Genomic DNA, 17,111 nt, shown 5'->3' with positions numbered 1-17,111 from the left:
CTGTATTTCCGGTTACATAACTGTATTTCCGGTTACAAAACTGTATTTCCGGTTACAAAACTGTATTTCCGGTTACAAAACTGTATTTCCGGTTACAAAACTGTATTTCCGGTTACATAACTGTATTTCCGGTTACAAAACTGTATTTCCGTTTACAAAACTGTATTTCCGGTTACAAAACTGTATTTCCGGTTAAATAACTGTATTTCCGGTTACAAAACTGTATTTCCGGTTACAAACTGTATTTCCGGTTACATAACTGTATTGAGAAAACATTTAAAGATTACAAAATTCTTTATTTATTAGTTTTGAGCCCATTTGTTCCAATTTCCGTTTTTTTTTACGTTTTTTTTTCAAACAATTTAGTTCTTAACAGATCCTTGAATAATATTCTTTCTCTGTAAAGAATTTCAAGCCCTAACCTTTGAGCTTTTTGTGCATCAATTTCTCATTTGCTTAGGAATATTACAACATACCAGCAAAAGTATATTATGCTATTTCTTGATTACTTTTGTGCTTTCAAGTGAACAAAGTTAAAATGAACAGTTTTAATCACACTTACCACTGTTTTGGCGTCAAGCTTCTGTAGGTTACCAACTCCAAGAATATGCATGGCACGATCCTAAATGCAATGTATACGTATAATGTCTATTAAACTGATTTAAAATGATTAAATGTCTTTCTTATTCTATTCCTTTACCGTAGAAATTTGTGAGGTTCGCTCCTTTTTGTGTCTAAAAATTATAATTTTGTTTATAAAAATACATTTATGTAAAACATATATGTATATGCGCTGATTTTGAATTTAAAAGTCCCCTTTCTTATCCACATACGAAGGACATTTCCTTGATCCCTCAATTTTGTTCTCCTTGCTGGGTACCGAGCACAGAGCAAGATCCAATAGATATTTGTTAAATTAGTTTATGAAAATGAGATAAGAGATATTTGTTGATGTTAAAGTGCATTTTGTTCTCCATCGCTGTACGCTTTCAAGTTCATAAAAGTTTTCATTGTTTCAATCGTTATTAAATTTTGATAATCTTAGCTTTTTCTTCACAGTTCTTCTGGGAATTTATACGCATTTTAGAATACCAAATTTTAACTAAGATTTCATTTTTTTATTGGGTTACCCTGAAAATATGAGACAACACAGACAACTGAACAGATTTTTAGTCAAGGTTTTTTGCAGCAATAGCTTACAAATAATGTTTCAGAAATAAAAAAAAATCCTTTATATAAATCTGAACCTACTTAGATTTTAACTCTGGGTTTATGAAATCCAAGGAATTCTACGTACTTAATCAAAAGTATAATTTCTAAGAAAAATCTAAGTGAATTCAAATTTATATAAATGAATTTTTATATTACTTAAGCTATATTTGTTAGCTGAACTTAACGGAGAGATTTTGATTATTGGACATGGTTTTACACTAAACGGAAGGATCGGACGGCAACAAATTAAAAACTATATACCGGGGCACATTTTCCAATAAAAAACAAATAAAATGGCTGAAAATCAATAATCCCTGTTTTTGGGCCACCCTGTAGACTTATTAAATTTTATATTTACGGAAGTCCCGAAAAAGATGAGACTTTTGATTTGCTGGTGTTTGTCAGTTTACTAGGCTTCCCAACTATCTCCGTAGTGTCCCAGAAAAACGTTGTGGGAAATTCTAAAAAGAACGTTTTTAAAATCTTAAATGATTAAAAGTTTCCAATTTGTTTAAATGACTTTTATTGGCATTCTATGCATGCTGATAGGAATTCTCAGTCTTTTTTATAATTAGGAAATATGTTTCTTAGGTTTATATAACTTGTAATTATTTCATGAGTAAAAGAAAGAACAAAGATGGCATTCATTTCACAGTTTTTTGTTGTGCACTGTATATTATTTCACCTAAGTAAAAGAAATACCCCTGAAAAGGATCTGAAAGTTTAATTGTACGAAAAATGCAGAACTACTGTTTTTTTTGCGAAAACGAAAAAAAGGATTTTTTAATTGTTGTTTATTTTAATGAAATATATTGAACCTGAACTACTTGTAGGATTCGGAATAGACTTCCTCTGAAAGAAAAAAAATAAAGAAACTTAATCGTTGAAATTTAACATTATAATCTTTTCAATTAAAAAACATAAATTCTAAATCATAAAAAATAAGTATCCATTAACTGAAATATAGTAACTATAACTTCTTATTATGAAAATGAGTTTTAATAAAATTTACAGAACTTTTTATAAATTAAATGAAAATTGTACTCACCCTATTTCTTCTATCCATAAGTTTGTCTAAAAACGAAAGAAAAAACTTAAAGTTTTGGTTAATTTGTCATAAAGAGATGATATTTTAACTTTACAGAATACAGCTAATAAACATATTTTTAAATTAGTAAAATAATTCATCATCAAAAGTAGTTAGATCGAAAATCAGAAAAAGTTTTGAACTGAGGCATCGATACCAAAATACCTAATTACCGAAATACCTAAATACACAAACACACCCAAATTTTGTACGCTTAGCAGTTGGGAACCCTAGCTACAAATCCTTAAATTTATACTGCATTGCTGTTTTAACCTTTGCATTTTACCTTCCATTCTTTCCTCTCCTTCTCCCCCACCTTCCAAAGACAAAAATGCAGTACGGAAATTTAAGGATTTGTAGCTAGGGTTCCTAACTGCTGAGCGTACAAAATTTGGGTGTGTTTGTACTTTGTGTATTTAGGTATTTTGGTAATTAGGTATTTAGGTATCGATGCCAATTGAGAGATTGTATTTTAATTGAATACATATTTCAGTGAGAAGAAACGTTTTCATAAAATCCTTGAAATTACCAAAAGCCGTATTTTCTGCTATAAACACCATCTTTGTGCAAAGAGATGGAATTAGTTATGTTTTTAAATCAGAGAAAAAGAGAATTAGTAAATTGTTTAAAAAATATGAAAAATCCCAATTATTATAAACTGAAAGAATAAAAGTTAAAAATGAGAAACTTTAATAAAATTTTAATAAAACAAACCTTTCCAGAATATTGCAAGGTTTATTGCCTGGCTCTGTTTAGTTTCTGATAAACTTTCTAAATGTTTTCCAACACTAAAATAAAATTAAAAACATTAAAAAGTGTTAAAGAAAAAACAGCTAGAAAATCTTAATATTCTTACGTTCATCCGACCCACTAAACCTGACAGTTAAGAAATGCATTCAATACCGTTTTCGACCATTGATATCTAAAGGGTTACCCATTAAGGATGAGACTGTAAAGACGACCTGAAAGTGTAAATTTATTCTTCTGCGTTAAATATAGTTTATAATTAATGACTTATTTAATTATTAACAGACAATGTGACCTGCGTTCAGTCGTCTCTGAAGTTTCATCCTGTATCTTATGACAAAATGTGCATCAAACAGGTTAACGACTTTAAATAGCTTTTCCAGCCTGAAAATCATGACAGTTAGTAAATAGTTTTGAATGTCGTCTTCCATATGCTGTATTTAATATTAAAGGCTTTATGCAGTTTATTTCGTTAAAAAAATCTTTTGCTCAAATATATTTTACTTTGAAATAAACTTCATTATAATATGACTCCCATATAAAATTTTTCTTAATGTCTTTGGTGTCAAACAACTTAACAAATTATAGAAGAAGACATTTTAAACTATTTACCAACTGTCATGTTTCCTGGGACACCCTGTAGCTATCAAAGACGACTATATATTTAGTGGGACATCTTGTATTTATAGTTGAATAACAAAGAGAAAAGAATTTTGGAACTCCCTTTCAGCCTGAAAGGGAGATCCAAGTGTACAATTTATGTAAATGTTCACAAATTATATGCTGCAGAGTACATTAATACAGTATGATCCCTAGGTAGAATATCCATTTCAATTTCGAAATTTTTAAAGCTGTTAAATAAACTTTATAAAATGATTTAGGTGAATAAAAAATATCATTTGATTCATAGTTATAACGGAAAATCATTGTTTTTAAAGTGAAAGGCATAGAGTCTATATGTGAAATGAAACCAGCCTATTTGATAATTTGGGTTTCTTTTAATATTGATTTTAAAATATTAAGTTTATGACCATCCTCAATTTTGGTATAAAAAAAGTTGGACCATATTTTGATATCTTGAATATTTCTAAAATATTGGGTTTCCCTCTTTGATTACCTGCAGGCTACAATTATAGGAATATGTTTTTAATAAAAATAAAACATATTAGATTGATTTCTATTCACGTGTGCATGACAGGCTATCAGAAAATTGATTTAAAGAAAATCAAATAATTTTCAAGAAAACTTTTCTATAAAATGATGTTCCAGGGCCCAATAGGTTATATAGCACAAATATGTGAAGTACACCTGCAGTATGGAAACATGTACAATAAAATGGCCGTTTTACACTTTTGTCGAGTAAATTCCACTCTAATATATATTCTATTCTCTTTGTTGAATACACTCATTCACGGTGTATCTTCTAAACTGCAGAGGCCGTATTTAATTAATAGCGAGCAAAAATTGAACTAGCAAGGATAGTTCAACTAACTATAGCACTTCAGCTAGTTCTTCTTTTCATTAAATCTGACCATTTAGTCTCGCCTTCCTCACTAGTTAAGTTATTTTCAGATTCTGTTTGATCATACTTAAGTTTAATATAGTCATCTTCTCTTTGTAGTACAGTGGTTGCAAACTCTTCAAGGGTAATCGTTCCATCTTCTTCTTCTGTTTTTCTACTTATATCTTCCTAGGAGAAGATATATATAAACATTAATGGGATTGGTCACGTATATGGCAATTCGGATTCACTACAGTACTATAATAACCTTTATCTGATCAATAATGTGGAAGATATTGTCGTTTCTTAGTGTTTTCTCACAGTTTGAATGCGCGAGTCACTTTTGTAGTGAAATCACAATTGAAATCAATCTGTTTTCATAATTATAAAAATTATCATCTAATTTATACCCGATTAGACATGGCTTTTTTAGGGTATTGTTGTGAATCCAGCATTGCTATCTTTGCATGAAGGGTAACTTGAAATTACGATTACAATCCATTTCTTTTATAAATTGTTTTTCTTACATAAAAACCAAATATTTATATTTTTGGATAATCTCCGGTTTCTACAACATTCACAAACTATAAAAGGTTTTCTATGAATTTAAATTCAAAATTAACCTGGTTTTCCGGAAGTGGATCCTCCGGATATTCTTCTATTTGTATTTCCGGTTTCCCTACAGAGTCTCCTTTATTCAGGAAGTTCCGTTAATGATGAGAAAATTTAACTCGTCTTTTATTTAAAATTATAAATTTTGCTCTGATTTAAACTAAAATGAAGAAATAATTTAATGATGTTTAGAGAAAATCTACAAAGTTTGGGACCCTTCAGTAATTTATTTCCGATTATAAGAAATTTAAAATATATATCCCACTTTCAGGCATAAAAGGAAAATGGATTTTAGATCGAATTGAATTTCCTTTACAAAGAATTTTGCAGATCTAAGACTTTATCGACTAAAGTTCTCAATTGGAATTCAATTATTAGAAGAAACAAAAACAATACTTGTCTTTCAATCATTTATTTTTGTTAGGATTCACACATCATGACTGTGAATCAATAGTTGAACTAGCAAGGATAGTTCAACTAGTCATAGCACTTCTTCTTTTCCACATGGAACCCCCATTTTCAGGTTGATCCCTTCGTTGAATTTTTCATATTTTCATTTTTTATTAAAACTTACTAAACGAATATTTTTTTAGTTTTATTACTTACTTATTTTAGAATCCTTATCAGAACGTTTTTTCAGAATTTTCCGCCGTTTCTTAATCTTCCGCCGCGGCGAAACACTTGCCTCTGTCTTTCCTGGTTTCATTAAGACTAAAGAGGCTTCATTGTCGAGGGAAGAGGAACAACCGGCTAAATATATTTATTGTATAATAATTTTGTTTTAGTAATAAAATACAAATCATTGCTTAATAACTTCGCAACTTTTCAAATAAAGCTAAGAACTACAAATCTATATAAGAAAGAAGAACCAGTAAAAAACAAAACGTTCTGAAAAAAATCTACCTTTTAAAAAAATTTCGGCATTTCTTACAAAATCTCTGTATAACGTGATCTGAAAAAAGATGGGTTAATAAAAATGAAAACAAAAAATGATGTTTAAAAAATGCAAGTTATATACAATTTTTCTGTTCATCCCCCTGGTGGTTTGATAATAGTCAAATGATATTATTTTTAAATGAATTTTTCTGAAGAAAATCTACTCGAAACCGAGTTTTGTACTGTGCTTTTTAACCAAAAGTTTTTGCCTCTCTGTTTAAATGGGATTGGAAAGTCATGAATTTTCCTGGACAAATTGACAAGTTGTTCAATTCTTATAAACTATTAAATAAACTCAATATTCCGATAAAGATACAAATCATATTTTGTCTTTCCTTGCCAAAAAGCAAGCTCCCCCCCCCCCCTCCCCGTCCTTTTGTTATTTAAATCAATCAAGCTTATGATTACAAATATTTCGAACCAGGATCTCCTTTCTAATTCAAATCTCAGCTTTTTTTGCTGATCACTTAAACCATTGTAAATTCTAATAAGATGACAAATTTCACAGTTTTTCTTTTTTTATTGCCAACCTTTAAGTGAATTTTCAAAATCCGAAAAAAATCGAGTATTATTGGTGGAGGAGGGAAGGGGGGGAGGTGGGGATTTTAAATAAGTCCTGTAGTTTAGAGTATTGCTCGTCGAGAACTAACTTTAAACTGATATTATTGAAATTATTTTAGAATAATATTATTCTGGTGCTGTTTGTAAAATCAATTTATACATCTCAATAAAGTTATGAAACTGTGGCGGAAACGATTCCAAGCATTAGCTATATTGAATTAAGTAATTAAGAGTAACATTAAAAGGTACTTTGATAAAAATGCTAAATTGTATTTTTCTTATGTTTCTATTTTTTTTTTGATTTTTTCAATTTTTTAGTATAGAAACGATCTTTTTAGTATAGAAACGATCTTTTTAGTAAAACGATCTTTTTAGTATAGAAACGATCTTTTTAGTAAAGAAACGATCTTTTTAGTATAGATCTCTTTAGTATAGAAACGATCTTTTTAGTAAAGAAACGATCTTTTTAGTAAAGAAACGATCTCTTTAGTATAGAAACGATCTTTTTAGTATAGAAACGATCTTTTTAGTATAGAAACGATCTTTTTTTAGTATAGAAACAATCTTTTTAGTATAGAAACGATCTTTTTAGTATAGAAACGATCTTTTTAGTATAGAAACGATCTTTTTAGTAAAGAAACGATCTTTTTAGTATAGAAACGATCTTTTTAGTATAGAAACTATCTTTTTAGTATAGAAACGATCTTTTTAGTAACGAAACAATCTTTTTAGTATAGAAACGATCTTTTTAGTATAGAAACGATCTTTTTAGTATAGAAACGATCTTTTTAGTATAGAAACGATCTTTTTAGTATAGAAACGATCTTTTTAGTAAAGAAACAATCTTTTTAGTATAGAAACGATCTTTTATAGAGCATGTAAAAAATCTGTCTTTTTAGCCTGATATCAAACAACTTCTTTGAAAAACCGAATTCAGCCCACGGTTTATAGGTGGAAAAAATGTCGTAAAACAATTTCGTATAAGGAATACTTCACATGTCAGAAACTATAAAATATTTTAAAACTATTCTCTGATGAAAAAAATTTATTTTGTTCTTTTTAAAATAATCATTTTGGGTCAGAGTTCAATTACAAAAATTCAATTTTGGATATGCAATGAGTATAATTAAATGGTTATAGTTTATACACCATTCGGTTGAACATTGTCAAGCAGATTTCAAAATTTTCCAAAATTGGGGTTCTAACTACCACTACGATTTCTTTTCCATGTCTATAACATTCGTATTCTTGGAAAAAGCTCCCGAAGATATCATGGTATTTTCTTAGAGATTGTTTTCATGGGTTATGGCAAGCCATGGTCTGCACAATTCTATCGATATTTCAAGTCCTGACATTGGTGTCCCAACATATTCCTAATCCTACGATTGGTGTCCCATCATATTCATAATTCTTACCATTTGTGTCCCAACATATTCTTAATCCTACCATTGGTGTCCCAACATATTCCTTATCCTACCATTGGTATCCCAACATATTCCTAATCCTACCATTGGTGCCCCAACATATTCCTAATCCTACCATTGGTGTCGCAACACATTCCTTATCCTACCATTGGTGTCCCAACATATTCCTAATCCTTCCAGTGGCGTCGCAACATGTTCCTAATCCTACGATTGGTGTCCCAACATATTACTAATCCTACCACTGGTTTCCAATCCAAAACTCGATGTTCTATAACATATTATACATATTTTTTCTCTAAAGACACATCTAAATCATTAACTCAAAACACCCGAACTGACACTTTAATTATAGAGCCCAAATGTTACGACTAGAAACTTGGAAAGTGTGAATAATCTTTTGTCTGTTTTATCCATTCTATTTTTTACTGGACACCCCTGCACTGTAACCAGGAGCTCTGTAGACAGATTTCTCGATATTGATCGCAAATGCTAAAAATATTGCAAATGGTGCAAATTTTCCAGAAATTTGATTCAGCAATAGTTAGAAATTGAAAATAGTCACCAAATGATGAAGTAAAACAATCGGAAGACAACTTTAAACGTTTAAATAAAACTAAATAGAAAATGGCATCAGCTATCAGCGATCATAGTCCAAGTTTTGTGCTTATAAAAGGACTGTCGATGTTTTGGAAAAACGGTCATGTCTGATTCACAACAGTGCCTTGTAAGCCTTTATTTAATCAATAATGAGCAAGATATTTATTTAGGTTTTCTATAACTTAAAACGTGTATAATTTTAAACATTTCCTTAATTTTGTTTATGAAGAAAAATTGCGCAAGTTTCACTTGGAAAGTAACCAACTTTAAAGAGAATATGCTGGATATATCATGCATTCTTTATAAGAAAAAGCTTTTTTGGATTATACGTCTACAGTATCTATATCATAAAGCTCTTCGCTCATATATGAGAGCTTACAGCTGGCCAAATGGCTAGACCAAATTGGGTGAATTTTTTAGGGAACCATTGGGCTTCCCGGGGGTAACAAAGACTCAAATTTTTTTGAAATATAAAATTCCACGGGCAGCATCGGGCACAATCATGATTTAATACCAAGTGCGGGTAATTGGCGGAAGTAACTAGCTAGATGAGTAAAATTATAAACCTGGACAACACCGGGATCTTCAGCTCTAGTCTTTAATATAATAATATTTAGTAATTATTCTGTTTCAATCCTTAGACAACTGCGTGCTTACTTGCTTATACAGAGTGTCCCAATAAACATGGGAATTCAGTGACGAATTCGATATCGTCTTTGTATTAGTTTAGTGATACCTATTGAGAAAGCTTTAATCCGTAAGATTATTGTCTGCCATGCTTACAATTTGTTTGTTTATGTGTTGACTGTATACGCGGTTGTACTTAGTAAAACAAGAAAATTATAGTATACTTGTCCGTCTTCACTGTTCATCTTGCGGATACATTATAGACACATTTTTACAGCCATTTACCGTTTTCATAAAATAAACTCTAGCAGACATAATAATATTATGGCTTTTGAAATTAGGCATTACAATGCTATTTCATAACAAAGACGATATCGAATTCGTCACTGAATTCCCATGTTTATTGGGACACCCTTTACAACTGCATTTTGTTGTCCATAATGTTATTGGAAATCTTTAACCTGAAATAACAACATTCAACTGAACGGAAGCAGCTTTCATAAAAAGTGTAAGCAAATTAATTCTAAATTATAATATAAAGAGTAAAATCATTTTAAAAAGTATATGAAGTATAAATTATATATAATTTTTTTTAATGGTTTATTTTTTCAATTGCAAAATTAAGAAACATCCACATAATTGATTCAAGGGTACCGTTGTGAATTGGACATGGCCTGGCACAAAAGTTAAAAAATTTCGTACCCCGAACCCGTATACAAAGATGCCGGTCTAATCTTTAAACTGTACCGGCCCGTCTAGTGTACCCAGTTGACAAATAAAACAGCCTAATAGAAGTGTAGCTAAAAAGAAATTTAATTTCAAAGTTTAAACTTTTGAAACGGGAAAATGGTCCTTGGTCGATAGTCAAAGTGTGTCCTGATAAACATGAGATAAATATGACGACCACAAAATTGTCTTCAACCTTAGAGACATGCATTGATGATTGATGAATTCAATGATATCAGATTCAGACACATACTAATAAATCGAAATTACTTTTCCCAATCCTAGAATTTCCAAAATGTGGCTTGATTGTTAATTGTATCTCTATACAGTGAATTAACTATTTCTTTTAAGTTTCAATTTTGTGAAATTAATTTAGAAATTAATCTAAAATTTTTGCAAATTTCCTTGATTTTTTAAAGAAAAAAGCTGGTTGCATACGACATTTGGAAAAGTAGTGCTTACATTTTTTAAACATATTTTGATCAACTTTATAAGCTCAGAACAGGGGGGGTTGATAGTTCTCTACCTGTGTGCTCAGCTAGCTGTATTGTACACTTACAACTGTTTACTAATATTGACATATAGGTTAGGCCATAATCAACTTAGTTATAATAAACAAATATGCAGTGCGCTCTCGGTATAGTTCATGCCCTATACTGCAATTAGTAAAGGATTAGCGTACATCATCACTCTATACACTATAACCTCGTTGCTACAGAATTACAATTACCAACAAAGGATGAGACTTCAGAGACGACTGTACGGATATTTTACACTTTATTCTTACATGGTTCCAATCAACAATAAATTTATTATATTATTGAAAAGAAATATTTCAGACCAAAAAAAACACTTCATCCTTTAGATTTATGAATTTAGCCTTTAAGGTCGTCATTCAATTTTCATTTTTTGTGGGTAAAACTTTCAACATCCTAAACACAGAATTTTCATATTTATTAAGACACTTTTCACTTATCTGGAATTACGAGAAAGTTGCCAAAAAGGCTAGAACATTATGAAGGCAAATACAGATTAAGAATAAAATGAAATGAAATTATGAAATCTGCCATATTACATATTATGAAAACTTTTTTTTTTAGAAAAGGATGACAAAATTGATCAAAAATCAAAACACCTGAATCAATTTAGATCTCATAAACCAACCTTGTCATTTAAACCCAGCTGAGGGAGGAGATCATCAAACCGACATTGTAATTCTTTTAATTCGTCCTTCATTATAGATTCCGTCATCATTCAGAATTCACCTGCAATATTAGATTCCGTCAGTATTTGCAATTACTTACCATTATAAAATTTGACAGCATTTACAATTCATCCCCCATGTTAAACTCCATCAGGCATCAGCATTTATAATGGATAGATAATGATACGGTGGTAGGCGATAATACCAATAAAACGAAGACGACTTTTTTATTGAAGTTTTAATTGTTAACAAGCTTTTTTCGAATTACAAGTTAACAAGTAATTAATGAGAAGCTCTTTTTTTAATTGACAGATTTTCTTTGTTTCCATGCTTTGGGTATCCTTGCTATTTAAAAGTTTAATATAAGTAAAAATTTATATTTAAAGTCGTCTTCATTATATTGATATTATCGCCTACCTTTGTAGATTCCGTAATCATTTACATTCATCCGCTGTGTTATAATTCCGTAATTCATTATTTAAAATTTATCCGCCATGTAAGATTCCGTCATTATTTACAATTCATCCGCCATGTTAGATTCCGTCAGTTTTCACAACTCATTCACCATTTTAGATTCCATCTGCATTTACAATTCATCCACAATATTAGATTCCATCTGCTTTTACAATTCATCCAAAATTTTAGATTCCATCTACTTTTACAATTCATCTACAATTTTAGATTCCATCGACTTTTACAATTCATCTACAATATTAGATTCCATCTGCTTTTACAATTCATCCACAATATTAGATTCCATCTGCATTTACAATTCATCCACAATATTAGATTCCATCTACTTTTACAATTCATCTACCATTTTATGTTCCATCTGCAGTATTTACAATTCATCTACAATATTAGATTCCTTCTGCTTTTACAATTCATCCACAATATTAGATTCCATCTGCATTTACAATTCATCCACAATATTAGATTCCATCTGAAGTTTACAATCCATCCACAATATTAGATTCCATCTGCATTTACTATTCATCCACAATTTTAGATTCCATCTGCATTTACAATTCATCTACAATATTAGATTCCGTCTGCTTTTATAATTCATCCACAATATTAGATTCCATCTACATTTACAATTCATCCAAAATATTAGATTCGGTCTGCTTTTATAATTCATCCACAATTTTAGATTCCATCTACTTTTACAATTCATCTACAATATTAGATTCCATCTGCATTTACAATTCATCCACAATATTAGATTCCGTCTGCATTTACAATTCATCCACAATGTTAGATTCCGTCATCATTTTCAATTCATTCACCATATGTGTTAGATTCCGTCAGTATTCACCATTTATTCCCCCTGACAAAGATGACATCATGATTCACAATTCTCCCGCCGCAGTGTTAGATTCCGTCATGATTAATAATTCTTCCGCCGTGTTATATTTTGCAAATATTTAAAATTTATCCGCCCTGTTAAGATATGACTTGTATCGCGGTTTCAACTCATCCGCCGTGTTATATTCCGTCGGTACATTCCTGACTTTGTGTTAGATTCCGTCATCATTTACAATTCTTCCGCAATGTTAGATTCCGTCCGTATTTACAATTCATCCAACATATTAGATTTCGAAGGCATTAAAATTCAATTGTCATGCACGCATGGTAGATTTTTCAGCTTTTACAATTCATCCACCATTTTGGATTCCACCAGCTTTCATAAGCAAAATGCCATGCTATGATGCCGTGTTGTCAGTTTTAACTATTTTGAATTTTATTGACATTTGTTTGGAGTTTGTCCAACCATGACAGAATATTCGCCCAATTTATTAAACACTTGTGCCATAAAGACAACAATTTGCCGTTAACGATGAGACAAACGATTAATGAATGTTTTAACTGTCAACCTTTGTTAAAATATCTTCCATTAACCCTGTTAATAAAATTGGGATCATTAACCAAGAGTAACTTAAAAAAAGTAAAATACCGTTAACGTGTTTCGTTCTTACGAATAAAAAACTAACGGCTACCAAGATTTAATTATTTAACTGTTAGAACTAACCGTTAATTAACAGCTTGAAAAAGTTGGAACTTACACGAGTTTAGATTTAAAAGTACAATTACATATTTCTTTTCTTTCAGATTTAGAAACGGGTTGTCTGTCAAAACGAACAACATCAAGGGCGTATACAGAAATAAATATATGGGGGGGGGGGAATATGCGTGAAGCGCAATAAATTTTCCCCACCCCCGAAGAGCTTCTAGTCAAATTACTTTACAAGTACTAATTTAGCTCCTTCAAACAAAACTAGAAGAGAAAAAACAGCAAATTAATTTTTTCGATACTCTTCTCTCTTCAGTTTCAGATTTGAAAAGTGTGATAGCTCTGAGTTCTAGGGGGGGGACTACGCCCCCTGTACTGGTTTTTGTGGGGGCACTGCCCCCTTGCCCCCCTGCATACGCCCTTGACAAAATTGTTTGCGATACATTTTGGAAACGACTTTTGATAGTTCATAAATTATAGGTTTTTACTGTTCCTCTTTTCTAATCATGAGTATTTTCAGGTTTTGATACTTTTCCTTTTTCTTTAAAAATCTCCTAATATTTGTTGTTTTTCGGAAGAAAACTTGCAGATACTAACCTTTGGTTGAACAATCCTCAGCACTATCTATCTATCTGTCATCAATATTTTCCATCAGCTTTATCCATCTATCTTTCTATCAATATAATATTTTGTCTATTTTAAACTTACTCTCTTTTATCTATCTTTATGCTTTATAGTTGTATATCTATTTCAATATCTTTTCTAACCCTATGTCTTTGATCTCTTTATATATGTATTTATCTATCTATCTATCTATCTATCTATCTATCTATCTATCTATCTATCTATCTATCTATCTATCTATCTATCTATCTATAATCTATCTAATCTATCTATCTATATATCTATCTATCTATCTATCTATCTATCTATCTATCTATCTATCTATCTATAATCTATCTATCTATATATCTATCTATCTATCTATCTATCTATCTATCCATCTATCTATCTATCCATCTATCTATCTACATATCTATCTATCTATATTTCTGTCTATCTATCTATTTTTATGAGTTATCTTAATGAAATTTTTGAATTTTTGATTTATTTTTTTCTTCTTCGCATGCAAATTGTCATAATTTTTGAAGTGAAATTCAGATTCAAATCAAGATTCAGATTCAGATTAAGATTCAGATTCAGATTCAGATTCAGATTCAGATTAAGATTCAGATTCAGGGTCTCATCTAAGTTTGTTGCTAAGTATAAAGCTCGGAAGACAGATTACGATATTTTATAAAAAAAAAAACTACACGATGAGTCGATAACTACAGCGGAGCTGGGGGCGGGGGCTTAAAACCAACCCCCCTTCACATATTTCAAACTGAGCTAATGCATTAAGACAGAAAGAAAGATTGAATATGTTTAAAGCGTAAAAGTACATTTTTCGTATTTTAAGATCTAATTTCTTACTTCATGGCTTCACTGCAAAACATTTTGAAAGTCATAAATGATATTGCTAAACCATAATTTATAGTTTTTTATTTCGAAAATATGAATAAAAAACGGAATTGGAAAATAATACTGAAAAATCGTTTCAGCTAATTTTAATGAGAAAGGGGATAAATGGGATGATATACATAAATATCATTTACATAACAAGTGCAAATGGCTCAGTTTCATTTGCCATAGTATTTTTGCCATAATTACATTTACCATAATACATTTGCCATAAGTAACACTTGCCATAATGGTTACACTTGCCATAATTACAAATGCTATAATTACTCTTGCCATAATTAAAATCAAATTTGGTTTGAATTAACAAACATGAGCTATCAGGTTTAGGTACTGTTCTATGGGAAGAGTATTATACTGTAGGACAATGTTAGCAATCCTCTCATAGGTTTGAGGAATAAATTCGGGTTCGAATTCTAGCTGAGCACATTTTAACCGAACATTTCCAATAATTCACTTCTGTAGACGAGGCATTGGCTACATAGGTGTAGTTGTTGCTGTCTCGAAAAATTGGTTTATCCTTACTTGTGGTCTCAAAGGTCACCAAAGGGTCCTCCATTGTGAGAAAATATGGAGCTGAACTTGTGTCAACTGTTCTGTTTTAAAACAATGAGAAAACTAAAGTTGGGAATATTCATGGGAAAATTTCCCGCACTTACAATAAAAAAGACAGATTTATATCTTTTTAAAAATTATAAAATTATGACAAAAGTAATTATAGCCAGTGTAATTATGGCAAGTGTAACCATTATGGCAAGTGTAACTTATGGCAAGTGTGACTTAATATGGCAAGTGTAAATTATGCATGTGTTAATTATGACAAAACTATTATGTCAAGTGTTATTATGGCAAAAATAGTATGGCAAATGAAACTGAGCCGTGCAAATATACTTGCAAGGTATGTTATGTTGGTCTCGTGTATGACTTGTAATGTTTATACTGTAGTGTATACATAAATTTAAAATTTCTTATACACATGTTTCGAATTTAAAGTCCAAATTTTGCCTTTTCTGGATTACCCCTTGTATATTCCCTTGGATAGTGAATCTTGATCGGAAAAGGCGGTTTCCTTTAGGTCAGTTTCCATATATGTTCATCAAAAATTTACGATGGATTAAATGGATGGAAAATTTTAAAATGGAATTGAAGTAAGAAAACTAATTATTTTTTTATGTCCTTCTTTAAAAGATATAACCCCCTCCATAAATTTTGAAATGAAGATCTAACAATTTAATGACTGAGGTTAACTCCAATCTCTATGATTATGGTTTATGATATAATTTGCAAGTTTATATGAAGAGAATTTCGCTAAATCAAATGATTTGAATACCAACATAAACTCTGCCCAAGTATATAGTTTTAAATAGTGTATATGCGAATTTCTTTTCTAGGGCTATGCAAACTTTATTTTTGACGTAGCAATCTCCAGATCTAAAAGCGGAGTCAAAAATTAAAATCTCAGAACTTCTAAAAGCCAACCGTATTCGAAGACGACTTGTCCATAATTAGACCAGTATTAAAAGACGACATTTAGCAACCAAAACCAGTTTGGCCGATTTCCTGTGTGTACACTCAATACGGACAGTATGAGAGACCGAGCAGAGGAGAGCGCAGTGAGCGGATACGGGCGATTATCTTGAAAATCTAACCAAGCGCGCACTACAGTTTCCTTCCCACGACCCCAATCAGCGCCCCCCGGGCGCGCGTAGCATCTTCATTTGTGATCTACTGTCTGTTATCAAATGCTACTGTGAATAATGTCCCAACACTACTATGTTTATTTTAGTTTTTTATTATTTTTATTGTAAAGATGATTCATGATGTGATTTATGGAGCGGAACAGTGGATCGGAGTAATATTCTTAATTTACAGTTGAGAAGTCAAACAAGTGAATTAATTTTAGTTTTTATTATAGGAAAATGTGTGAATTATAATTTAATATTCATGAGTATACGAAATAATAATTTTTACAAAACAGAGATAAATAATAGTAACCGAGAGGGTTCCTAGGACAAACTTTGCTGGCAATGCATCCCTCGCTACGCCCTGGATGTTTTTTTTGGCAAAATTGGTCGAGGCAACCTGTGTTCAAATAATATTTTTAATTTCCTGAAAAAGTTATCGTTTACAATTTTTTGTTTTCAAATTATTGTCTTATGGGGCTGATCGGGTGGTTGTTTAATTTAATTGTCACAAGTATCGTTAATTAATTCAACGTCCCTACAAAGAGGAATCATAAACGGTAATGACAGTCAAAAGGGTGTACAATGTTAGGAAGAGTTGAGTTAAGGAAGGAATCGGATAGTTTTCGAGAATACGATTTATGGACCGCCCCCCCCCCCTTC

General features: G+C 30.9%; 1 protein-coding gene across 1 annotated transcript; it reads right to left on the bottom strand.

Annotated features, from left to right (window-relative positions):
• Positions 1-505: 505 nt before the first annotated feature.
• On the bottom strand, positions 506-11,289 carry LOC111708672 (uncharacterized). The gene is made up of 11 exons (XM_023482112.1): positions 11,195-11,289; positions 6,063-6,111; positions 5,766-5,909; positions 5,171-5,238; positions 4,636-4,736; positions 3,014-3,087; positions 2,261-2,286; positions 2,031-2,064; positions 1,571-1,673; positions 701-734; positions 506-622 (listed from the first exon to the last, which is right to left on the bottom strand). Exons 1-11 carry the CDS (start codon positions 11,282-11,284, stop codon positions 506-508), a joined length of 840 nt encoding a protein of 279 aa, XP_023337880.1. The 5' UTR covers positions 11,285-11,289.
• Between the last annotated feature and the right edge of the window lie 5,822 nt (positions 11,290-17,111).

The sequence above is a fragment of the Eurytemora carolleeae genome, unplaced genomic scaffold (genome assembly GCF_000591075.1).
Source record: "Eurytemora carolleeae unplaced genomic scaffold, Eaff_2.0 scaffold882, whole genome shotgun sequence".
Classification (NCBI taxonomy): Eukaryota; Metazoa; Arthropoda; class Copepoda; order Calanoida; family Temoridae; genus Eurytemora; species Eurytemora carolleeae.
This window is presented reverse-complemented; position numbering and strand designations above follow the sequence as displayed.